The sequence below is a fragment of the Equus asinus genome, chromosome 6 (assembly GCF_041296235.1).
Source record: "Equus asinus isolate D_3611 breed Donkey chromosome 6, EquAss-T2T_v2, whole genome shotgun sequence".
In the NCBI taxonomy this organism is placed as follows: Eukaryota; Metazoa; Chordata; class Mammalia; order Perissodactyla; family Equidae; genus Equus; species Equus asinus.
This window is the reverse complement of record NC_091795.1, coordinates 38,517,577-38,542,033: the sequence shown is the minus strand read 5'-3', so window position 1 is coordinate 38,542,033 and position 24,457 is coordinate 38,517,577. Positions and strand designations below refer to the sequence as shown.

The 24,457-nt window shown below is 48.1% G+C and overlaps 1 protein-coding gene across 1 annotated transcript in view; it reads right to left on the bottom strand.

Annotated features, from left to right (window-relative positions):
• EVA1A (eva-1 homolog A, regulator of programmed cell death) overlaps positions 1 to 24,457 on the bottom strand; it is an 88,998-nt gene that overhangs the window by 33,684 nt on the left and 30,857 nt on the right. Inside the window, exons 4-5 of the mRNA XM_044772733.2 lie at positions 21,728 to 21,882; positions 21,337 to 21,575 (exon numbers count right to left, since the gene is read on the bottom strand). Coding sequence (XP_044628668.2) covers positions 21,337 to 21,575; positions 21,728 to 21,882 — 394 coding nt within the window. The remainder of the gene's footprint in view (positions 1 to 21,336; positions 21,576 to 21,727; positions 21,883 to 24,457) is intronic.

Sequence of the window (24,457 nt, the reverse complement as noted above, 5' to 3'; positions counted from 1 at the left end):
AAATTATAGAAATGGAGAACAAATTAGTGGTTTCAGGAGTTAAGGAGGGGGTGGGGTCAGAAGGGAAGTGGTTGTAGCTATAAAAGGGCAATAGAGAGATTCTTGTGGTGATGGAAATGTTCTGTATCTTGATGGTATCAATGTCAATATCCTGGTTGTGATATTGTACTATAGTTTTGCAAGATGTTATCATTGTGGAAACTGGTTAAATGGAACATAGGATCTCTGAATTACTTCTCACAACTGCCTGTAAATCTGAACTTACATCCAAAAAAAGTCTAATTAAAAAGAATTTTTATGCATGATCTCCAGAGTCATCCTGAATCATAATCTTCCCATTAAAGTTTAAGAAGCACTAATCTAGAGGACCTCACCAGGATATTAGCAGAAATTCACAATTCTCTCATAAGGAACAGTCGAAGGGAAAAGAACATTTCATCTAGGCAAGTCTTGGAGAAGGAAGATCATGAGAGCTTTCTTTTTCCAGAATATAAAAGATTATACATTAGAAATTAGACTTGGTTCCTGTGGAACCAGTAAACAGAACACAGGCTGATGTACGAGAAAGGGCACAAGGTTCAGGATTCATCAGGCCTGAGTTGAAACCTGAGCTCTACTATTTCCTATCTTTAAGACTGGACAAGTTAGTTAACCTCTCTGACTCCCTGTTTCCTCTTTAAATGAGGCTAATGATTCCTACTTCAATTTATCAATCAGCATCCAAGCAGAGAAACAGAAACTTCTTCAAGTATTCGCAACAGAAGGAATTTAATGCAGGGAATTGGCTGCAGTGATAAAGATAGAAATATGGGTTGAAGGTGCTAGAGAAGCTGAAATGTGGAGACTCCTGCAATAGATGACAAAGTCAAGAGTTTAAAGATCTTCTCAAACTGGTATGACTTTAGAAAGACAAAATTAGTTGCAGTAAGGTCACACAGGACAGGACCATGAGATAATCCAGAGATCAGCAACAACGAGTGGCAGGCAGTTGAAGGGACAAAGGGAGGAGGCAGTACTATCCAGGAGCCAGGGTCATCAGGAAGAATCTGGAACCATGGAGGTCTCAAACAGTGCGAGCTGGAACCATGGACATATGGTCACTACTGGAGAAGATGCTTGATGGAGAGAGAGGGAGGATATACTCTGGCTTCCTCCTTTCCTCTACCCCCAATCTCGCACTGGTGCCTCCATTGGCCAAACCTAGCGGGAAGCCAGAGCACCCTTGAGCCTGAGAAACACAGCCTCTAGGTAGGTCCCTGCCATCCAGGGCAGAGCAGGAATCAGAGGCAAACAGACCCAGGGCTGGACCACTTACAGGGTGTTTGTGGGGATGCAGAGCATGTAAGATGCCTAGCACACAGTAGGTGCTCAACAAATGGTAATTCTAACTTTTATGCATTAATGCCATATGATGGGCATTTAGAACCACATTTTTTCATCACTTTATATCTGAATATACAGAAACACAAGCTGAGATGTTTAGCTCATGCCACAGGGACTCTGCCAAGAATGCTTATTTTTTTTCCAAATGAGCAGCATATCTGAGACATGTGAAAAGCAGCCCAGTCCTAAAGTTTCATTGTATAAACGAAATGCTGAGTTTCCACAGCTGCTGGTTTCAGTCTACCCAGAGGAATAGTTTCAGTGAAATATTAATCTCTAAGAAAGCCACACTGGGGTAAGATTGTACAGTAATTCAAGCAGCATGTGCAAAATTTATTTAGTGTTGGCTGGGAATGGTTTTAATCATGTGAAGTCTTCAGAATGAGAAGAAAGTGATTGAAGATGTTTGACTAAATCAGTCACAGAGGCTCTGGATGCTCCCAGATTTCTCCCCAGTTGCAGTTTATTTCGGCAGTCCCCAGACCATAAGCACAAAGGAAGCTCCCATGGAAATGGAAGATGGCACTGTCAGAACCAAGGTGCAACCAGCAGCAAAAACAACCAAGACAGGAAAAACCAGCACCAGTCCAAAGACCTCCAGCGTAGTGTGAAGGTCAGGCGTCCAGTGGTGGAAGGACAACCAGGGTAAAGACAGAGGGAGGGGTGAGAATCCAAAGGAATGTTCAAGACCTGGGAGGCAGGATGCAAATGCTTCCATCAAAGGTCCCAGGTGACTGCAAGGTCAGAGTGTGCTGTGTACTTGTTGAACATCTTACAATTTCTTGGAATTATTGGCAAGGTGTGGGGCTGGACTTGAAGGAGCACCTGGGATTGGGGAGAAGGCCAGGGCCCATCCCTGAGGACAATACGGGCACTGGGGACTGGGCCTGAAGACAAGAGTTGAGCCAACCCTATGGTCTTAGAATGGTTAATGACCAGAAGCCACAAGGTGTCCCCTAGGTTGATGGAACAGACAGACAATTCAGGAAGTTATCTTTAAAAACTAGCTTTCAGCCTGCGGGTTCTGTCTGTGAATATCAGGGCCCTGGCACCAGTCTGAGGGCAGGGTTTCTGTCCCAGGAAGGCCTATACGAGTGAGACCATCACAAAGCGGACAGGAATTTGAAAAGGAGTCAAGCAAAAGCTGATCTTGTGAGGCAGAACACATGGTTGGAGATGAGCAGCAAGGTTTTCAGGATCAGCCCTAGGTCAGCCCATCAGGATGGACGCCCTGTTATCTGTGCCCAGAGGGTCAGGTCTCAAGGATTTGCTGCTGAAGTCAGATAAGCCTGGGCATCAAAGTGGGGCTGTTACCAGCTGGGAGGAGTAGGGAAAGAAGCCAGACCACCCTGACCTGAAAGGGGAGTCTAGAACACTGAGGTTGGATGAAGGAGGATGGGAGTCTCCACCTGGATCCTTAGAAATCTCTCCAGCCCAACGTGTCCTAAATTCATTGCCCCCACCAATCTACTTCCTCTTTTTAATACAGTCTTCACATATCCTGAGCCTCCCAATCACTCAGGTTCAAACCGTGGGGTCATCACAGATCTTTCCTCTCCCTTGCCATGAAAATTCTCTCTCATGCCCCTTGTAACTCTGCATCCCCACTACCACTCGCCTAACTCAGGAGCTCCTGTCTTCTCTTCTCATCCATCCCAATATCATACACCAGTGCCAGGTAGAGTATTCAGAAACAGTGTTCTAATAATGCCACTCCTCTGTTCTAAAATTGTCACCTACGGAGTAAAATTAAAGTGTGAGACTGTAAACCAAGGCCCTTCATGGGTTGGTCCCATCCTTTCCAATACAGCCCAATGTCCAGGCAAATGGAATCACTCTCTTCTCTGTACTCTTCCCATGCGGGTCTACCTCTGGGCTTTGCTCTGCTGAATGCACTTCTCTACATTATTGCATTTCTGGGTCCTACCTATCCTTCAAGATCCATGTCACATCACCTCCTGCAAGAATATTCTAGAATCTTCCCCTGCTCAAATAATTGCTCCTTCCTCTGGACTCCCATAATCCCACATGCCACTATTTTGCATACAATAAAAGCATATGCTTTCTATATTTTTGTCTTAGGCTATAAGCCCTTTGAGAATAGGGGTCTTTCATCAGATTCTCCTTCATGGAGGGGGCATAGGGAGATCCAAGAACATTGGGTTTGGCCAGCTTGTAAGAAATGTAAAGAAGTTTGGGGGAATGAGTTTGGAAAGGAAGATGGGAGTCATGCTGTGATCCTGGAGTGATAATTACAGGTGTTTGGGAGTCATCAGCTGAAGTATGAATACAGATGAGTTAACCCTGACAAAGAATACCGGAATGTAGAGGGAAAGGCCCATACCTGGACCCTGGAGAAAACTAGCTTGCCAGTGTCAGTTGGAGAAAGAAGAAAGTGTCATGGAAACTCTTAGGAAGTGGTCAGACAGAATCACAACATTCATACCACACCGGGCATGAAAAGAATTTCACACCAACATGTGCTTGAGTAAGTCTGATCGGATCCCGTGTGGCTTTCTCTCTAGAATTGCAAGCAGGGCAGGACATGTTGGAAGACTTGTGGATCCTTAATCTAGGCCACTAAAAAAGGTGATCCACCTGCCATTTTATTCCTAACCAGTATTCTTCAAGCAAAGGCTTCAGTCTACCACCAGTGGGTCCTCCCAAGTCCAGTATTTCTGAACAGTCTGCGAATGGGAAGAACTCACAGAGATAACGCCCAACCAAGGAACATGTAAATGGGAACAAGAAGCATTGCTGGCCTTCTGATTCTTTTCTGTTTTGGCCTCCTGGTCCCAACTTGACTTCTAAGTCCATTACTATTGTTAAATCCACAGTATAAGCACCAGATGGAGGAAGTCAGAAGGGCGGACCACATACCCTGACTACAGAGAGTCTGGAAGCCCAAGCAGTCCCTCGGGGAGCTGGAGGAAAAGGAAATTCTAGATAGGGGCTGTGCCAGCCTTCCTTGGTGGGAACTGTGTGGATCCTTGGGGATGGCCCCTGACCAGGGGCTGTTGGTCCCACAGCCACACTGGATCTGCTCTTGGCCAATTTGATTCAGCTCAGACAAACTGCTGGGCACCTGGGAGGTGAAAAGCCCTGAGCTGGGCAGACTCTTATGTGATCGTAACAGGGAGGCCCTCCCAAGCCAGCTCTGCAGCTTCCCTGAAACCACACTTGTCATACACCTTACTCCAATACAGTGGAGTTCAGCCTATTTGTTTCGAGAGTTTTATAAATGTTTGATTTAAATTACATTTTTTACAATGTTTTTTAAACTGCAAACAGACACACTCAAGTGTGTAATACGTCAAATGTGAAAAATCACAGACTCTATGACCTACAGGTTAACAGACTCACACCCACTTCAGAATAAAAGTTCTCTTGCCAAAATCATGAATATGTTTGAACACATGTAGATATGTCCTTCATTAGGAAAGCTGTAGTTCCAAAAATGTCTTTTAACAATTCAGATCCAAGCAAGTCTTCTCTTGCTGTAAAATTGTATAAGCGAGTGCATTATCACCACCCTGGCTCACATGTGCCATGCTCAATTAAATGCCAGCCAAGACTCAGGGTACCCACTGAGTGCACACTCTTATAAAGAGGCAATGATAAAGTGGACAGTGATAAGTGACCACATCACATGTGGCACCGTGGTAAGTATATTTGTAGCTTTAGTGTTTGTTTTATCCTCACAGTGTTTGGCAGGCTTTTAAAACTCCAAACAAACCAAAAAACCAAAAATCCAAAGAAGAAAAACTGAGCCACGCAGGGCCATGCTGTTCTCATGACTCCTAGAGCTGATAAAGTGTCAGTGATGAAAAGGACAACTGAAGTTTGGACTCAACATGCCAAATTAAATGTTTTCTGCTGTGTTAAAGGCTTTAAGTGATTACTAGGGAGAAACAGGCACTGAAGTTTCTGAAAATAACTTTAATAACATAATTAACATCTCACATGGCACAATATGTTTTGGGGAAGGATTTTCTGGCAAACAAAGATATAAATCGGATGAAGAACCTATTCATCTGTTCTTTTCAATTAGATCCCTTATAATTAAGTACAAACAATTATAACATAGTGTTAGTGAGTCAACATTAAAACCAAATTTTCCTATATTCCTATATTTCCTGTATTTCTTAGTCCTTTCAAGTTTCTGGGTCATTTTAATCAGAATAAATTGAGTCTGCAAGGTATCCTGTTTAAGTGCTATCACTCCCAATGTCTAGCCATCACAGTTTTCTCAAGGCTGTACACTGTACAGCCAGTACAAAATACAGGGATGCACTGACAGCGAGGATGCTATGAGGCTGCAACTGTCAGCCCAAACGCTTAATTTCAAATTTCACAGTCATATAACAGTCTCATTGTTTTCATTAATTATCTTACAAATTAGAATTATCAAATAAAATGATAATTTACACAACAAAATATTGGTTTCTTGTGTTTTACTCATTGATATTTCATATAAGATTTCATTTGAAGAAGTTTAATGGCAAAAAAAAATCTGAACACTACTGTGTCATTCAATATATAGGAGAAACCCAATATATTACACAGGAAGGAGTTAAAGAAACAGATCTTCTTGGTTAGAATGGCCGAAACTAGATGAAAACTCATGTGCCTCAAGCATAGCCCCAGATACAAACTTGGGGCTCAAAAAAAGGCTTGTTGAATTAATCAATGAAGCAGAAATGCGTGTCCCTGGCTCCTGGAATTGGGAGAGGGAGGAACTTCAGAAATGGAGAAACAGGGAAGGCCATGGAGGGAGTTTTGTTTTTCCTATGAGAACCATCATCCTACAGGCCAGTAAGCAGATCTTTCTCTGTGTGAAGTAGAGCAGACCAAAGAGATGATGGCCAGGGGGCAGCCATAAGTGACCACTGACCATGAGGGCCAGCATAGCTGAGGTGTCAGCCTATCAGAAAGTACGTCACGAACAGTGAGGTCTCTGGACTTGTGGTAGGAAGTAGTGGTGACCAGATATATAATCTTTTTTTTGTTTTGAGGAAGCTTAGCCCTGAGCTAACTACTGCCAGTCCCCCTCTTTTTGCTGAGGAAGCCTGGCCCTGAGCTAACATCATGCCCATCTTCCTCTACTTTATATGCGGGACGCCTACCACAGCGTGGCGTGCCAAGTGGTGCCATGTCCACACCGGGGATCCGAACCAGCGAACCAGCGAACCCTGGGCCGCAGAAGCAGAATGTGCGCACTTAACCGCTGCACCACCAGCTGGCCCCACCAGATACATAATCTTGAGGGAAGGAGGCCAAAAGAAGAGTGCAGCCTGGAGAGCAGAAGCAAAGCACAGCCTAGGAATCATTCATTCATTCACTCACTTATCGATTAAGCACCTATTAACAGAGGCATGATACCAGACACTGGATTTGGGAAGAGAAGCCTCAGGCAGTGTCTCTTTGGGGGAGGCGAGTACTGTTCCCAAAGGAGAGACTAGGGGGTCATGGTCAGCTTCCTGGAAGAGGAGGCCCAGAGGTGAGTCTCAAAGAAGAATTAGGATTAATCAAGCGGGTAACAGCTGGGGATGGGAATGGGGGAGCACATTCCAACAGAGGCAGCATTCCTAGAGAAAGACAAGATTTGAGAGAAAACTGTGTAGTTGGGAAACAGCAAGTGGATTAAAACGGTTGTAGCACAAAGTGAAAGGAAAGGAACAGTAAGAGATGAAGCTGTTGAAATGGCCTGGGGTGCTCTGCTTGGGAGATTGGACTCTCCCGTCAGCACTAGGGAGCCAAGGAGGATCCTATGCTGGGGACAGTACAGCAAGAATCTCCATGCACACTTTCCTTTTCAATTGTTTCACACTCTTTGCTCACGTGGCCTCCTTTGAGAACTCCCTGAGAGTAGGAACTGTGTTTTTCACCTTTTTGATCTTTACATCCTCGGAGCTTAGTGTCGTCTCTGGAATGCAACAGAAACTCAATAGTTACTGTCATATGAACTAATGAATGATGAGCAAAGTGCACAGAAGGGGAAGGAGAGGCAAATGCAGTGAGTGTGGGCTGGAGAACACTGGGAAGGGCAGAGGCTGGGAAGTTACAACAGGAAACCATCTGAAATGTAATCAACTATGAGTCAATCGACAGAACCTCTATGTCCCAAGCAGCATAGAGAGGAAGAGGACAGACAAATGACCAGATGAAGATACTGGAGTGGGATCTGGACTGAGTCCCACTCAGTCACCTCGGTCTGAGAAGCAGTCCTGAACTCCTCCTCGGAAAGGGTTGTACTATGGATTGAATCGCGTGCCTTGAAAAGGAGATGCTGACGTCCTAACCTGACCTACCTCAGACGTGACCTTATTTGGAAACAGGGCCTTTGCGGGTTTAACCAAGTTGAGATGAGCTCATCCAATATGACTGGTGTCCTTATAAAACGGAGAAATTTGGACCCAGACACACACTGAGGGAAGATCATGTCAAGAGACAGACGGAGAAGACAAAATGCCTAAAACTTCCAGAAGCCAGTGGAGAAACCAGGCGCAGATCCTTTCCTAGTGCCTTTGGGGGGCGCAGGGCCCTGCTGAGACCGTCTCTGGCCTCCGGTACTGTGAGATAATAAATCTCTGTTCTAAGCCATCCAGTTCGTAGTATTCTGTTATGGCAGCCGTCGGAAATCACTGCAGGCTGGTAGTCAAAACAGATGAACAACTGTGGTAGACACTGATATTATCTCCCCAACAGACCTTCTCCCTTCCTCTTTGCTGGAAGAGCCCCACTCTTGTTTGTGTGTCCATCCTCCCCAGTCCCAGGCGTGGGTCACGTGATTGATCCACGTCAATCATGGAGGTCTCTTTGCCATTCCATTCACCATGTGACCCCATCCTGGCCAACTGATCTCGCTACAAGGACTGCTATACCCATGAGATAATTCATTTGCTCTCGGATATTTCTGTCTCTGAAGTCCTGTTTAAACTATTTGGTGCAGAGACTGTCTGTATCTGAACCTGGACAGACACTAAGTTAATGATCAGTGGGGTCACTAGACAACCTGACAGAGAATGGTAACTGACTTGATTTCCTTGACCACACCTGTCACGTTTGTCCTTCCAGGCACTAACCTTGATCTCCAGGGTTTAAACTTACAAGTTTTCCCTCATCTGATACTATTACCTCAATTAGATGAACATGTTCTCATCCGGACAGTTAAATTCAGAGATTCGCGAATCCATAACCCACTACCACACTGTCTTCTCCATAATGTAACATGTGGAAATCATCGGGTTACAGTGATTAAGTCCAGGTCTGGGTTGTACTGCATGACCTTCGTCAAACTCAGAAAAATAATCTCACACCTAACGGTTTTTGCAGCTAAAACACAGGTCCAGTCCTTGCTATGCCAGAGACTAACTGAGAACCTTAAAGGGCTAGACGGGTCTTACAAGGGAGAGAGAAGGGAGAGGAGGGAGCTGCACCGGCGAGGAGAGAAGACTCTACATTTTAGGAATGGCACAGGCTTTGACACCAGCCCTGGCTTCAATCTCAGCTCCACCATTCACCAGCTACGTGACTCTGGGCAAACGGCTGAACCATTTCTAAACTTCAGTCTGGAAAATAGGAAATGCAACTTAATATTCTTAAGAATTCTTAAGAATTATGCTTAACATTGAGGTAATCTACCTAATGCACCCAGCCTGGTGTCCCGCGACCAGCAGGTGACCTCCCAGGATGTGCACGTGGCTCTGAGTCACACGTCCAGAATGTCTGAGATTTTTTTTTCTTCACTGGGAGACTCAGTCCACTGAGCATTGAAGAAACAACTAGACACGTTCCCATAAAATTGGGCATGTAGTCCTGTCAGTTTCACCTTGGAGCGTGTCACAAACCATTTCTCGCCGCGGTCCTCCCTTAGTTCCCCAGAATTAAAGCCACAGCTCCTAATTGGCCTCCCCACCTCCATTCCCTCCCCATCCTCCAACCCAACCTCCACTGAGCCACCAGAATTATTGTTCCAGAGCAGCGGTTGGTAAACTACAGCTCACAGGTAAATCCGACCTGTTGTCTGCTTTTGTATGTCAAGTTTTATTGGAATGGAGCCCTGCTCATTCACTTACATACCATCTATGACTGCTTTCACGCTACGGTGGCAGAGATGGGTAGCTGCAACAGAGATTATATGGCCTGCAAAGCTTAAAATATTTACTCTCTGGTCCTTTATAAAAAAAGTTTTCCAGACCCTTAGTAACTTGTTCTAGAACACTCCCCTTGGTAGCTCGTCACTCCCTCCAGCAACTTGCCTCGAAGATAAAGTCTAAGCTGTGTGGGTTGGCCCTTGCCCATCTTCCCAGGCTCTTCTCTCACTACTCCCCCATGTGCAGCCTGAACTGCATCCTCGCTGAACCAGAGGCCCCCAAACACACCAGGTTCCCTTCACCCAGAACACCCCTACTCCCTTTCCACAGAGAAACCTCCCCGTTATTCCCCAAGATTCTTCCTCAATCTCCCTTCTTGTATGAAACCTTCCAGAATTGCTCCTCAGCCCTACCCAAGGGTCAGGCACTCCTTCCTCAGAAGTGATATCCCACCAATAATGGCATGTTGTATATAGTAGACATGGGTCTACACAGCTGTCTTCCTCACGGACGCCTCCAGTCTAAACTATCCTCTCTCGTTCTCTCCTGCACCACCCTCTTCTTTTCCATCATTGCATTTACCACAGTTTGTAATCATGTATTTCTCTGCGTATTTATTTATTTAATGTCTTTCCATAACAGCTGTGAGCCCCAAGAAGGCAGGAACTAATATTGTTGGATTCATCACCACATCACCCTCACCTGGCCTGGAGCCAGCCACATAGTAGTTGTTGAATTTGTTGAATGAATGAATGATTGGATTAATGAAAAAAATGCTTTTACTAATAAATCAAATACAAATGAAAGAAGCAAAGATATCAAAGCTATTACTTTCTGAGCACACCAGATACTGCCTCTCAGACCCTTCTGGCACCTCCATGGTCCAAAAGGTTGGATGGGCATAAGCACCACTGATAAACCTGATGTACATACTTGGTGCATGTATTCAGCTCTATTCACTCATTCTTAGAATCAATGCAGAACTTTCACATAGCCCTTTCCCATGAGAGCAAATTCAGACCCCGTGGAATTGGAATAAAGCCACATGCAGGATTATATCATGGAGTTCACGTCTGCACTGACCCATACAGTGTCCTAGCTGTGCCCTCCTGGAGAAGGACACCCTCTCCTCCTTGTCTACCGAGGAAAGATGGAAAAGACTCCTGTGGCTTCTTCTCTCTGTTCCTAAGGATAGTGTCCTGTCTGTCCATCACACCCACACCCAGCCAAAGGCCCTCTGCACCATGCCCACATCCAGGTGAGAGGCCTGGGCAGGACAGGGTGGGGAGGGGGTTAGGCAGGAATGATCCTCCCCTGCCTTGCACAGTGTCCAGCACCAAGGGAAACTTCAAGCTTGAAATGTGACTCTTGAAAGATGTACTGTTCACTTTTCCTGACACCCAAAGCTCAAGATCAAGCAAATAATTCAGCTGAGTTGCTGCTTCGTGTGGGAAAAAAAAATACCCCAAGGCCATTCCTGTGTGGCCTTTCTGATTCTGGACAGCGTCAGCGTCTCTTTGGGAGAGCCCCATCCACAAAGGCCCTCTGTGGAGGTGTGTGCGTTTCACCGACATGTTTCCAAGAAGAGCAAAGATGCCATTTCAACGGAGGCAAATTTATGAACTTGGCAGCCAAACTCTAATTCTAGCCCTGAGCCTCAGGGATGTCAGCACCATGAACCAAGCAAAGCTGAATTTCTTGTTTAAGTCAAGCTTTTAACCCTCTGTGGTTTCTACCTCTCATCTGAACAACAAAAGAATCTTATGTGTTAAAACACAGAGATTGTCTTTGGCTCTAGATAAATATATCTTCTCAGAGCCTGTTCGACCTGTGTCCTTTAGGCCTGGCAACAAAGGATTCATAAGGAAATGTCAGCCTTTACTGCAAATAAGAACTGAAATGGCAGCAGCCAAATCATCTAGGGTCTTTCTAAGCAGAAGGTCATTGCCCCAGCAAACCTCCTTATAGCGTGCCTTCCATTTCCTACAAGACCCAAGCAGCTCTCTGTCTCCTTCCCAGATCTACCTTCATCTCCAACCACTTCTCCCTCTGCTCAGGGGATCAAGTGTCTCATGTCCAGTTCAAAGCCAGTGTTCCCTCCTCTCCCCTCACCCACCCCCACCACGCTCCAAGTCCCTTTTCTTCCTCCTTACTGCCCTGTCACCCATCCTCCTTACTGCCCTGGTGTCTACAGAGCAGATACCAATTCCCCGTGCATGATGTGGAGCCCCAGCACATTACACTCTCTCAGAGAATACCTCGAAGACAAATTCAGTGGATGATAATACTGTACGTGAATTTGATATGGTCTGGATTTCACAACTTGTGAAGATTCACCGTGGGTCATTATGAAAGAAATTTTCTCTACTCCCAATAAAAGGTGAAGCTCTGAAACATCTATCAGGGGCTTCTTTAGTGATTTCCAACCATCCGCATGGAAGCTGTCCAGAACACAGGGAGAAATATTTAAAATCTGTGTGGAAAAAGAAAGTGAGCATGGAGATACTTCTCCCAGTGTGCATAGCACACTTGTGGCCACTCGGCAGGGCCCCCTCTGGCTCCGTCCCTCCCCCATATACGCCTTAACAGGCCTTTTCCATCTCCAAAACATTGCTCTGCCTAATACCTCTAGTTACTGTCTCCTCTCTTGTTACTTTCATAGCCAAGCTTCTGGAAAGAATTGCCCATGTTTGGTATCTCCACTTCCTCACTTCACATTTTTTTCTTCAACCCACCTCACCTTTCAAACTCCCCTCACTAAGTCATCAATAGCTTCCTAACTCCCAAATCCATGGATATTTCAAATCTTTTCTTAGTGGATTTCCACATCATTTATGATATCGATTCCTCCCTCCTGGAAACTCTCCTCTTCCACATTCCAGTCTCTCATTTCCTCCACCTCTCAGCCCCTCCCCCTTTGCCTTCACTAGCCCCCCTACTTCCCTCCCTCAGAGGTCAGTGTTACACGCTAGCCACGGCCCCCCCACCCCCAGAGCCAATCTGACACAGACTGCCCGGGTTAAAATCCTAGGTCTATCACTTAGAGCTGTTTGACCTTGGGCAATTTACTCACCCTCTCTGTGCCTCAGTTTATTCATTTGTAGAAGAGATATTAATACACATAAAATCTTTGGAACACACAGTACACACTCAACAAGCAGTAGTCACTATAATTCCTCTTCCCATGCTCCAGACTCTCCTTGAGCAACTGAGACACACCATGACTTGACTTCATCACCTCTTGTTAAAAGTTTGCATGTGCATCTTTTTTAAGAATACTCTTCTGACTGCCAAACCTGCAAAACCATTTGCCACTAGACATGTCTCCCTGTTCACCCCCAAGATGCTTCAGATTCAGTTTGTCTGAAACTGAGCTCATCGTCGTTTTCTGCAAAGGCCATTCCCTCCTTCTCCTCCTCCTCCCCACCCATGCCCTCTCCTAATGAATGGCCCCTCTATCCTCCCTGTTGGTTGCCCAGGCCAAAACCCCGGAGTCATCCCAGCCTCCTGCCCCTCCCTTACTCCCCCGCCTCATCAGTCACCAAATTGTGTTGACTTTATTGCCAAAGTATTTCTTGAGTCTGTGCCCACTTCTCCACCCCTGTTGCCAGTGTCTTGGATAGAACCTCATTATTTCTCACCTGGATGATAAATAAGCAACAATAATATTAAAAAGAATATTGGCCGCTATTATCACATGGTGATTATGGATCAATCGCTGCAGCAGACACGTCACATACTTCATCGGACATAATCCTGACCACAACCCATACCATCCACGAGGGGGGAATTAGAGTCTTTCAGATGAGAAGACAGAGGCTCAGAGACATTTAATAAGTGGCCCAAGTTACACAAAGATGCTGTGCGGCTGGGATGTCGTCTGACATCCATCTGACTGCAAACCCCCGGCTTTTTCCAGCCTTTCAAGTGCAATGGTGTCCCACCTGGTCTTCCTGCCACCTGTCTTAACCCTCTCCAATATCCACTCTATTGCCAGAGGGGTCTATTTTACAATGAAACTGTGGCCCAGTCTCTCCGCTGCGTGAAATCCTGCAGTAGTTCCCAGCCCCTTCAGAATAAAATCCAAATTCTCCAGCAAGGCTGTTCCTGATGTGGTCACTGCCCGTTTCCAGACCTGCCTCCCTTCTCTCCAGTCACACCTGTCTCCCTGCCTTTCCTGGAGCACACACACACCTGCTCACCTGGCCACGCTCTACTTTTCGTCGGTCCCTCTGCCTAGATGGTCCCTCTCCCATCAGCCTGGGAGCCTCCATCTCAGCCTCCCAGACACATGTCCTCTTGGATCCACTTTCTGTCCAAGCTGCGCTGAGGTGTCCTTCCTCGGGACGCCCCTAGCACTCTGTGACTGCCTCTAGCACGGCATTTCGAGTGGTGCGACAGTCATTAATTGAGTACCTACCACATGCCAGCATTCACAGCAGGCTCCAGTGATTTGGGAATCAGAAGACAGATGTCCTGCTTTCAGAGAACTTAACCTTCATGAGAGATGGACAGCAAAATGCTGCTTACTATCTCTGATTCCCCTGTCTCCACACTGGATTGCTGAGGTTATTGGACAAGAAGAGCATCTTGTCCATCTCTGTGTCCCCAGGGCCTAGAACTGTGCCTGGCACACAAGGGTGTCAGTAAACATTGACAGATTTACCTGAGCAGACACGCCAAGGCCACCAAGCTATCTCTGTGAGCATGCAAGCCCATCCACAGGGACTTTTCCCTTTCATGTGTGTCTTTTCCAGAGTCTAAATGTCCAAGACTTTGTGTCTATCTTTTCATGAGTCCCTGCAGTGCACCTGCTGTGACATCAACAAGGTCCAACATTCGAGAATTTCCAGACCAACAACTCTGCCCTCGCATAAGTGACCTGCTGAGAGATTAAGGGACCAAGCCTTCACAGCAGGTAAGTGGCAGTGCTGACTGCCCTTCCAGCGCTCACTCCACCCATCCACAGCTTCATGGTTGCATCTCATGCAGCAAAGAAGGGAGCTGCTGCCAGAGGTTGCTCAGCCAAGCAGCACACAGGATAGGGAGCTGCAGGAAAGTCCTGAGCTTGTCTTCCAGTAAGAGGCCTTTCCCATGGGCTGCCATGGCCTGTCTTGTCCTGACAAGACGAGCGAGTAAAAGGACAAGGCAGCCGTGTTTGTGTAGGTGCCCAAGGGAAGACGGCTTTAGGCAGGGCTTTTGATCAGAGGTCCCCGTGCAGAAACCAGATCCCCTGAAGTCTGTTCCCTGCAGCTACTACTCTTCTGAGTGACACAGGCAGGAGGGCACAGGGCAACGGGGAGAGGTTTAAATTACAGCAGGTGTTTTGTAAAAAGCCTTCTTTTCCTCGCAAGTTTATGGTTCCTTCTCTGCTGAGTGGCATTTCCACCCCCTCTCACTGGGGAGGACAAAGTGCAAGCTGCCAGGGGATCACAGAGGAGCCAGAGGAAGAAGAAAGAGGTGCCGACCCCCAGAGCAGACAGCTGCCAACCACCCAGGGCAAGGCCTCAGACGTCAGGCAGGGGCAAGGGAAAGGGGGAAAAACAGGGAGGAAATGACCTTTCCCACCCAGACCACAGCAGCCCACACACCTCTACTTTCCTTTCTGCAAAGCAGATTTTCTAAAAGCATCTTTGGTGATAATATGACCATCTGAGACTGTCTGGGGCCATGGTGAAGGGCTCAGAGCCTGGGGGCCTGGATCTGATCCCAGGTCTGCCTGTTAGCTGTGGGTAGGACCCTGGTTCCTCCTCTAATACTGACCCCTGAGGGTGGTTGTGGGGATCAATCCAATAAAGGCATGGGAAGCCCTCAGCATGGGTTCTGGCACCTCCTCTGGGTGCTACTATTATAATCCAGCACTAGGAACCATCCATGGGTCCATGTTCCCCAGAGGGAGGATGCTCAGAGGAGACCACCCTTCCCTCTGCCTCCGTTCTCTGACTCCTGGCTGGACTGTGTCTTCCTCTGCACCCATATCTTCTCTGTCACGACACCAGTCCACGGTGCTGTGTTGGTCTGTTTTCTTGTCTGTCTCTCCATTCAAGCCATGAGCATCTTGAGGGTCGGGATGTGACTTTCATGCGAGGGCATTCATTCACTCATTTATCACTTATTAAATGCCTCTTACGTGCCAAGGGGTCACTAAGTGGTGAACAAGTGAGTGAAATCTCGGGATGACCTACAGAAGTACCTACATTGATCATCCAATCAACAAGCATATGAACCCATCACCTATGGTGAAGGCTATGCAAAAAGCTTTGGGTTCAAAGAGAAGGACTGCACATATGAACTCGATTCCCAGGAAACCGTCAGTGCTGACAGCTGATCTGTTGAGTCACATGCTGGATTTTATGTAAAACAGATCTGATCAATCTCTCTCTCTCTTTCTCTCTTTCTCTCTACCTCCCTCCCTCAACCCTCCCTCTTTCCCTCCATCTCTAAGCCCAGAGAAACCTAGCAATTACTTAGCAACTCATACAGACTTTAGATGCTCTAAAGGTAATGTTCAAAGGCCCAGACTCGGGAGGGGCCCTCTGCATGGTTCATCAGCCAGGGCTTTGAAAAGAAAACAAAACAACCACCCACAACTACCAAGTGCAGCTTTGTTTGTAACTGTGGTTTCTTTGCTTTCTGGAGACGGTGTCCCTCCCCTGACACCAGGGCTCTGGTCCCACTGTTTCCCAGGAGGAAAAATGCCAGCAGAGACAGGAGGCAGAGCCACCAAAGAGCTCAGCCCACCTAGGTTTTAAATGCCCATGCCATTGTCTTCCAAGGGAGACACTGTGACTGCTGAAAAGTCAAAGTCACCTCCCCAGGCCCATCTCCAGCTCTCCAGTCCCGCCACACAGCTCAGCTCTGCATCTGCCAGCCCCTTTCTTGGCTCTGTGCTGTGTATGTGGAATTTCTTGTCTGTAACACCCATGATCACCAGTCCCCCCAAACCCAGCAAGCTCCTACTTCTCCATTAAGACCCAGCTCAAACATCCTCTTCTCTCTGAAGCCCTTCCTGACTCCTCAGTCAGAGACAGTGGTTGGTTCCTTTAATTCCCAGCTCTCTGCTCAGATCTCTGTTATTCTACCTAACACTCTGATGACCTGTTCACATGTCCATCACAAGTCATGGACTGTGACCTTGACAATAAGGATCATGTCTTCTTCATGTTTGTGTCTCTGGCACCCAGCACAGAGCAACTCACCCCCTGTGTATTCCAACCCCACCTAACACCTCAGGATGCCATCACCACTCTAGTCTAGTCTAATCTAGACCAGATGGCCCTTACAGCACTGAACAGGATTTCACATAGAGTCAAACAATGGAGAGTCATCTCACGAGAACACAGCTCAAGACCTAAACAGGGTGAGGTGTCTCTCCCTAGAACCAGACACACAAGCAGGAACCAGCTTCATTAGGAATCTGCCTGCTGGTCAGTTAGGAGGTGCTACCCAAGATGGCAGCCAATAAGATGTGTGACATCAGAGGTCTGAACATCTGGCACTGGGCCTGACCTTCCCCCGGGCTAGTTTATTTTCTGGACCAGGCTCTAAAAGCCTTTGTGAAAATGCAACTGATGCCCCAAAGATCTTGGGTCTGACTTTTACTGCTATAATTAGAACCCCGGGGGAGGGGCCGGCCGGGTGGTGCAGCAGATAAGTGCGCACATTCTACTTTGGCAGCCCTGAGTTCGCCGGCCCGGATCCCGGGTGCAGACATGGCACCGCTTGGCAAGCCATGCTGTGGTAGGCGTCCCACGTATAAAGTAGAGGAAGATGGGCATGGATGTTAGCTCAGGGCCAGAACTCCTCAGCACAAAGAGGAGGATTGGCAGCAGTTAGCTCAGGGCTAATCTTCCTCAAAAAAAAAAAAAAAGAACCTTGGGGATCCGTTTCTCAGATGTACCAGCTGAGGAGAGGGGATAATGCCAGGAGGCAGTAAGAGTCTGGGGGCTGCAGGGAGAAGGCAGTGCTACAGGGGCTCCGAAAGGTCTCTGACAGACTGACGGACACGGAAGTTCTCCCACGCTCCACCCTCAAAAGCAGCCTTACTAGAGCGTTTCTGTGACCCCCTAATAAAACCTCCAGGCTGTGCACATACCAGGTAACCTCATCTCACTGAAGTTTTGGGGACAATCTGCCAAAATAAACAAACTCAGGGGAATCACAGGTGTGCGGGGCAGCTGTGGAGGAAGCCAGAGTCCACAAACGTGCAGGGATCTGCACAAGGCAGTCTGCCTCCAGAGCAAGTGGCCAAGGGACCAGCAAGGAGGGGGCTCAGCTTTCAAAGCCAGGGCTACATTCAGGGAAATCAAAGACGCCAAGTTGGTGAAGTGATCAGCCATAACCTAGTACCCGGTATCACACACAACTCACACAGGGGTCAGTGAATGGTTCCAAACCTGGTTCTCCAAAACCCCATCTGGGCCATTAAATTCTCTTAACAAGCTTTACCCTTTATATATAAATGTTCTTCATAACACTTGAAGAGAAAGCACACTCTGCATCTGATCGAGTCCAGCTGGTGGTATTCATCCATCCACCCCACATTCATTGATTGACTTCACCAATATTTATGTGTGAGGTGCACACAGCAACGACAAAGCTGGAGTCAGGTAGTTCCTGACCCCACATCTGCACCTTTTTCCTCCGGCAGGTGTGCTGACTCCACGCCGCACACCCAAAGAGCTAATGCTGTTCTCATTATGACCAGGCACCCTTAAGGCTTCATTTAGCATCAGGTTCATTGGTGCTGACCCGGGACTGTGACAGGGCACTGACCCCAATGTCCTGTCTCTCTGTGGCTGGGGGCAAGGTAAGGAGAAAAGGAAAGGAACAGGAGTTGTAAATATAATGGCACAGTCTTAAGATCACAAGTGAGGTACAGGTAGAAAACCCAACAGACTTCAGCTCTTAATGCACACAACCAACCTCAGCTCATGTTTCCGGAGCACTTACTATACGCGGGGCTAAGCCCTTTAGGTGCACAGTGTAAAGAGTGTTCTGTCGTCCAAATGTCTGTGTGAATCCTGGCCCTACCACTCATTAGCTGTGTGACTTTGGGCAAAGTGCTTAGCCTCTCAGTGTCTCCACTTCTTTGTTTGAGAAATAGAGTAATATCAGTACTAACTTTAGAGGGTCATTATGAGGATTAAATGAGAAAAAACATAAAATGCTAAACTTGAGCCATGTCCTGGCACAGAGTAGACACTCAGTATTCAGATGAACAATTATTATCCCATTAGTTAGTCACACTAGTCTGCAGAGCAAGCAGACTATTTCTTCCTATTTTACCAATAAGGCTTTGAGACTGAGTCAACTTGCTCAAGGTCACGGAGTTAATAAGTGGCAGAGCTGGGATTCAGCCTGACTCCAAAGCCCGCAAGCTTAAGCACCACCATAAGCACAGCACTGAGCTGGGTTCTAGGGGCACAGAGACCAGTGGGGAGACGAGCAAGGGATCCCTGTACAGTGCAGTCAACACTACAAGAGAGATGTATCAAAGGAAAGAGGTGGGGGGTGGGGGGGAGCCCGGAGGCGCAGCGGTTAAGTTAGCATGTTCCGCTTCTCGGCGGCTTGGCGTTCACCGGTTCGGATCCCGGGTGCGGACATGGCACCACTTGGCACGCCATGCTTGGTAGGCGTCCCACATATAAAGTAAAGGAAGATGGGCACGGATGGTAGCTCAGGGCCAGGCTTCCTCAGCAAAAAAGAGGAGGACTGGCATTAGTTAGCTCAGGGTTAATCTTCCTCAAAAAAAAAAAAGAAAGAAAGAAAAAAAGGGGGAGAAGGTAGCAGGGATCAACAGAACTGTGTGCAGGAACTGAAGGATGCTTCACTCGGAAGGGGACTTAAGCACTAGCCTCAAAGAATGATGAGGAATTTGCCAGTCAAGGAGGAGGAAAGGCATTCCAAAAAGTCAGGATCTAGAAGACCAAAAGAATAGTGAGTTGAGTGGTATGGCAGCCGGATACAGGAAGTGGCATAAGTTGAGGCTGGGAAGGTAAGTTGAGGCCAATCACGGACAGCCATGTGAGCCAACATCAGAGGCTAGCTTGCGTAAGACAGTGATTCTCGAACTTTCATATGTACAGGATCTACGTTTGGTGATTGTAAAACACGTGTAGATTCCCATCCCTTCTGTTAGCACTGGGGGGCCAAGAAGGGTATTAAGAGAGTGTAGCAGTGTGGCCTGCTGCGGTGTTATCAACAGAATTCTGGCACTGCAGTGAGGGAAGATTTGGGGACAGAGACTGGTATAATCAGCCAAACTGGAACAGATAAGAGGATGCGAGTTGGGAATAATAGCACTCTTCATGAACTGATACACTCTACTATCAACCTCAGCACTATTAACATTTGAGGCCAGATAACTCTTTACTGTGAGGGATGTCCTGTGCATCACAGTATCCCTGGCCTCTGCCCACCAGATGAACAGCATCCCCCCCATTGACATGTGGACAGCCAAAAATGTTTCCAGACATTGCCAGATGTCACTTGGGAGGCAAAATGGAAAGCCCGGTTAAGAACCCCTGCTTGACATCCTCCCATCCCACTTCACAGATGAGGAAATCCAGCCGCAAAAGGTACAGAAAGGCCTCAGCCAGGATTCAAACGCTGGTGGTCTGGCTCCAGGGCCTGGGCTCTTAGCCATCGAGCTTAACTGCCTTTTGGAGAGAGAGACTCAAGCCAGCCTTCCGGGGCAGAATTACAGATTTGGTGACAGACTGGATGACGGGGGAGGATGAGTGAAGTTCAAAGGTGAAACCTCAGTGTTTGCCACTGAACTGTGAGGATAGCAGGTACTAAATAAATCGTTTGGATTTGAACAGAATCAAGATGCATTGGCTCAAAATGGAAAAAGCCTCGTCTCCTGTGGCACGAGCTGCGAGGTGGAAGGTTCCCGCTCAGACTGGACAGAGGAAACCTCTGTAGGGCTGGACGTGGGATGTGTGGTACAAACCACCTGGTACCCAACCAAACCCTGGCTGGGCCCCTTCCTAGCTGGGGTGCCCTAAGCGCTTTACTTAACCTCTCTGCATTTTATTTTGTCCGTTTGTAAAACAGGAATATTAAGGCAGAAGCTTGATGTGAGAACTCAGCCAGTTAATAAGAGCAAATAATGGCAAACCAGCACGATGTGGTTGGCCTTCCTCTCCTTCTGAGTCCTCCTGATTACCTCCACGCCACATGTGCGTCCCGCGCGGGGTGCTCCTCCCCCCCAATCGTTGGGAACCCAGGACTGAGTAAGCGAGGAGCTGACTGCGCCCTTATCCATCAGCACAGCGTCCCACTGAGGCTTTAGGGGGCGCCAACAGCCTTTTCACTCCCCAATCCCCTCTCATTTGGGGGTCCTGGGGGTCGCCAAACGCGCGTTGCGAGCTGGATGCCTCCGAAAGGAGCCAGGTAATTGAGTTCAATGTGAACCAAGGACATTTCAGGGAGGTCCGCACCCGGCAGGCCCGGGGTCAAAGCCAGTCACTGCCTCGGGCCGCCCCGCACAGCCTCTGCTCCTGGAGGCGGAGAAGGAGAGAGGCGCCGAGATTTGGAAAGGACCTGCTCTCCGAAGCCAAGCTGCAGAAGGAGGGAATTGAGAGTTGTTGGATCCAGAAAAAGACGCGGCGGGCAAGGGAAGCAACAGGAAAGGAGGAGGAAGAGGAGGCAATAAAGAAAGCGCTGGGAAACAGAATCCCCTGGGGGACCCAGCCTGCAACACCTGGGCAGGGGGTGGGGAACAATGCAGCAGCTTTAGGTCAGAAGTGCACAGGGTGTTTTTGAAGAGGGGGCGCTCCGGGGAAGCCGGGGCCTCCCTCGGGATGCCTGGCGCCCCTGCGCCCCGGGCGCGCTCTCCGGCGCCGCTTACCTTCGCCGGGGCCGCCGGCGCGCACTTCCGGGGGCTGCGCTCGGGGCGTGCGGGGCCGAGCCGGGGTACCCGGAGCCGATCACCGAGAGAAGGACGCGACAAGGCGGTGCTCGGGGGTTGGGCTGGCCCTGGCGCCTCGGAGAGAAATCCCAGTGGAGGAGCCGCCGGGGCCGGGGCGGGGCGCGGCGCGGGGTCCCGGCCGCGGCGCTCAGGGGCGGCCGCGCGGAGCCCCGCAGACGCTGGAGGAGCCCGAGTCAGTGGGAGGAAAAGGTTGTCTCATTTCCTTCGGTCTCCCCCTTCCTCCACCCCCTCTGCTCCGGACCTGCCCTCCCTCTCCCCCGCCCCCTTCCCCAAGCCAGCGGCCCATGTGGGCGCTCGGAAGACGCGAAACCTGAACGGCTGCAGCGTGCGGCGCCTCCCTCCGCGCCAAGTTAGTTCGCGCTCCCAAACTCCTGCCTGCTTCCCCGCGCTTCCGACCGTCTTCAGGGCCCCGGAAGGTTCCCCGTCGGCTGTTCTCACCCTGTCCCGGAGCTCTCGCCTTTCCCCCTACTGGGACGAGCCCAGATTTGAAAGCAGACCTCCAAGCTGCTGCCAGCATCCATCCTTTCATTCCTGTCCCGTCGCTTTCTTTGAACCCCTATTAAACCACCTAACCCAGACAGGAAATAAGTACTTACTTTGTTAAGTTTGACCAACTTTTTTTTCTCCAGTGGAGAGTTTTAAAGCCCGATGCATAATCTCGAAGGAATGTTCATTTTGTTCGGATGGAGAGCAACTGCGGTCTTTGTTTGGCCTTGCTCATTCGGAGTTGAGGTTTTGTTTGTTAAATTCAGCAACTATTTATTGAGAGCCTGATAGGCACTGAGCTGGTCGCTGGATACGCAGAAATGAACCAGAAGGACATGCTGTTCCTAGACAATCGTCATAGATTAGTGCAGGCAGAGAGGAGCTCCAGAGATGCTGTGGTGTCTTAAGAGATGGGTCAAGGACTGAAGAGCTTTTTACGGGGTATAAACAGCATAGGCAGAGGCAAGAAGGACTGAGGAAGCCCCATTGGGAAGCAGTCTAGCAGAGGACACAGCCAGGATGGGGAGTGATGGTGGGCGAACAGGATGGAAGATGTTGCACCAGGCCATCAGGAGAGGATGGGAGCTGCAGGGAGCACTGGGATGGAACTGACAAGACCTGATGACCATGAGCAATAGGTTAGGGATGAGGAGAGGATGAAGGAGAGAGGTAACTTGCAGGCCTCTGGCTCAAGTAACCAGTGAGTGACCAGAATCCCAGAGCACCTTCTGGAGCTTCTCCTGCAAGTGTGGTCCTGGGACTAGCTGGATTAACATCAACTGGGAGCTGGTTAGAAGTGGGGACTCTCCAGCCCGCTTAACCTGCTGAATCAGAATCTGCATTTTATCAAGATCCCCAGATGATTCAAACGTGCGTTAGACTTTCGGAAGCACTGCTCTCTCGACCACTGACTGTATATTAGAAACACCTGGAGAGCTTTAGAAACCAATATGAGGCCCCTGCTCCACCCCCACAAATGCTTATTTAATTGGTCTGGGGTGGGGCTCCAACATCAGTGTTTTTGAAATGCTTCCCAGATGATCTAATACAGTCAGAGTTGAGAACCACTGTTCTAGACTTACACAAGAGCTACTTCCTTTAACCTTGAAATGCAGCCCTTCAGAAAGGGAAAGAACAGCTATGTGTAGATGAAAACGTAAAGACAAGTGATCCCGCTCTCATACAGAGATGACTGGTCTGCTGGGAGGGGCCTTTGTTTCCTACATTAATCGGGGAACCAGATTCTAGCCTCAGATGGCTACTAAGTTACTATCTGAACTTGGGCAAGTAAGTACTCCCCTCTCGGGCCTCAGTTTCCTTATCTATAAAATACACACCTAACTCTAGACGGCACACCCTGGCATGCAAGGTGCTGTGATGAGGGCTCCACCTAACTCTCCAGCTTTATCAGTAGGAAGGAGGAGAGGTGGTGGTGAGAAGTGGGTTTTCCTGGTGGAATGTTAGGTGTGCCAGCTCCATGCACAGCCATGCATGAACACCAGAGATCAGAGGATTGTGTGCCGAGCACAGGTCTACACACATATGATTGGTGCTCAATAAATATGCACTAAATGAATGAGTAAACAAATAGGGCACAGATGCCAGGAGGTGGCATAGACTTTCCATAGGATGGACCTAATCCAGAGCCTATTCATTTGCCCCCCTAAGCCAGAGGAAGGCCAGCCGGAAGCACTGTGACCCATGAACCCAGCTTTGGATCTGAAACTACTGCTACAGCCGTCCCCTCTTATCTGCGGCTTCACTTTCTGTGGTTTCAGTTACCCAAGGTCAACCAAGGTCCTAAAATATTAAATGGAAAAATTCCACGAGTAAACAATTTGTGAGTTTTAAATTGCACGCTGTTCTGAGTAGCATGATAAAATCTCTTGCTATCGCTCTCCATCCTGCCTGGGACGTGAATCTTCCCTTTGTTCAGCGTATCCACACCGTATACACTCCCTGCCCGTTAGTCACTTTGTAGTCTTCTTAGTTATCAGATCAACTGTCACATATCGCAGCTTGTGTTCAGGTAACCCTTATTTTCCTTAATAATGGTCCCAAAGCACAAGAGTAGTGATGCTGGTAATTCAGATATGGCGGAGAAGTCATAAAGCGCATCCTTTAAGTGAAAAGGCGAAAGTTCTCAACTTAATAAGGAAAGAAAAAAAATCACAAGCTGAGGTCACTAAGATCTATGGTAACTTTTATTACAGTATATTGTTATAATTGTTCTATTTTGTTATTAGTTATTGTTACATCTCTTACTGTGCCTAATTTATAGGTTAAACTTTATCACAGGTATGTATCTATAGGAAAAACAATATGTGTAGGGTTCAGTACTATGTGCAGTTTCAGGCGTCCACTGGGGGTCTTGGAATGTATCCCCCGAGACTGGGGGGAGGACTACTGTATTAAGAACTGCTAGGATGTGTTGAATGCTAGTACACACCAGGCATTGGGCTAAATGCTCTGCTTAGGATCACCTTACTGCATTATAATGAAGAAGATACTGTTGAACCCCTGCACTCCAACTGGTTTTAGGAATCACAGATAT